The sequence below is a fragment of the Adiantum capillus-veneris genome, chromosome 1 (genome assembly GCF_014529385.1).
Source record: "Adiantum capillus-veneris isolate H3 chromosome 1, ASM1452938v2, whole genome shotgun sequence".
Taxonomy (NCBI): domain Eukaryota; kingdom Viridiplantae; phylum Streptophyta; class Polypodiopsida; order Polypodiales; family Pteridaceae; genus Adiantum; species Adiantum capillus-veneris.
Genome location: NC_140931.1, coordinates 122,912,749 through 122,914,159, shown reverse-complemented (window position 1 = coordinate 122,914,159; position 1,411 = coordinate 122,912,749). Strand labels below are relative to the sequence as shown.

Here is a 1,411-nt window from a genome sequence, read left to right as displayed (position 1 = left end):
TTAGTGGAGTCCCATCGATTTCAACATCTGAAGATGTGACTTGTATCTCAGGTTTCCAATGGTCAGTGTAGGGCCGAATATCTTACTTTCATGAGTAAAGAAACCAGTGTAGAATGCCTCCTCAAAGGCCTGCATGTGGAAGCTCGGCATAAACACGATTCTATGATAAAAGAGGTGTAATACGTTTGGAGATGGCTGCAAGGCTAGATCATACATCATATATGTCACTGTGTCGGCCGTTGACAACAATGTTGAGCTGGTAGCTTTATCCGGCGCGAACACTTCAATGCAAGCCAATAATTTTCTGCAAATCTTTTTGAGCATTTGACACGAAAGGTCAGGAGAGCCAGTAAAGAGCTTAATGGTGCCCGTTAGGGTTTTCACCATGTAGGCCTTACTTATTCTCTCTCCCACCTTCGATCCTGGCATCCTAGGGTAATTAAGCCAATTTGGCTTCTTTGCTGTGATTCTGCCATGCTCTTGCCAACTCCTGACTCGTGGCACTGGACAAAATGTTGCATCTTCTCTAACTTCCTTGGGTGCCTCCACCAAATAGATTAGGTAGGTTGGGTACTTTGTCAACCACCCTTTCCTCCATCTTTGCTGCGAGTCTACTATCTTCTTTGATTCCTCCTCTTTTGTGATGTCTCCTTCGTATAGCGCGACATACTGCTCCTCTTCTAGCCTTTTCTTTGTTTTCAACACTTCAAACTTTAGTAGAGGAAGGGGCAATGTAGGTTGCATCCACTGTTCTTGCAGCACCTTAGTATCCAACCCTTGAAGTCCGATGGAGAACATGAGTCTTCTTTCCCACTCCATGGCCGCCTTTGCACTCTCCTCTGTTGCCTGCTCTATCTGCTCGTGCAATCTTTTTTCCTCCTCCTCGGTAAGTCTTGATGTTGTAGCCTCTTCTTGTGCTGGGGTTGGATCTTCAATAGTTGTGGCTTCCCGAGTCTTTGGTAGCTCCACGGCTGCCCCGCCAGTTTCTTCTTGTTGAACCTCTGTATCTTTTATCATTTTGTCTTGCGGATCTTGGAGCTGTTTTCGAAGGGCCTCATTCTCCGCTCTCAGTGCTTGGTTCTCTGATGTAAGTCGTTCTTCTGTAGCCAATGAGCCCTCCGTAATGTGCAATCTCTGCACTTTCTCTAGCCGCAATTCTCTTTGAAAGCTCGAGACTTGACCTTCCAGAACGGGGACTATTGCTCCCTCTGGCTCTACTCCTGCTCTACTAGCTCTTGGTGTGGATCTAAGCCTTGGGATGGTTCTCTCCTGCAGCTCCATCCTTTCTCGTAGCTCAATGAGCTCGTCCTTTGTAGCTTCCAATTCATCTTCAATTCTTTCTTTGGCTTCTTGTGCACTGGCCACCTCTCTTGAAGCATCAGCAAGTTGGAGGATTAGTCCATCTCTTTCA

The 1,411-nt window shown here is 46.5% G+C and overlaps 1 protein-coding gene across 1 annotated transcript; it reads right to left on the bottom strand.

Annotated features, from left to right (window-relative positions):
- On the bottom strand, positions 1–819 carry LOC147465472 (uncharacterized). Its single transcript, XM_086491274.1, has 2 exons — positions 281–819; positions 1–160 (listed from the first exon to the last, which is right to left on the bottom strand). Exons 1-2 carry the CDS (start codon positions 817–819, stop codon positions 1–3), a joined length of 699 nt encoding a protein of 232 aa, XP_086347400.1.
- Positions 820–1,411: the final 592 nt, after the last annotated feature.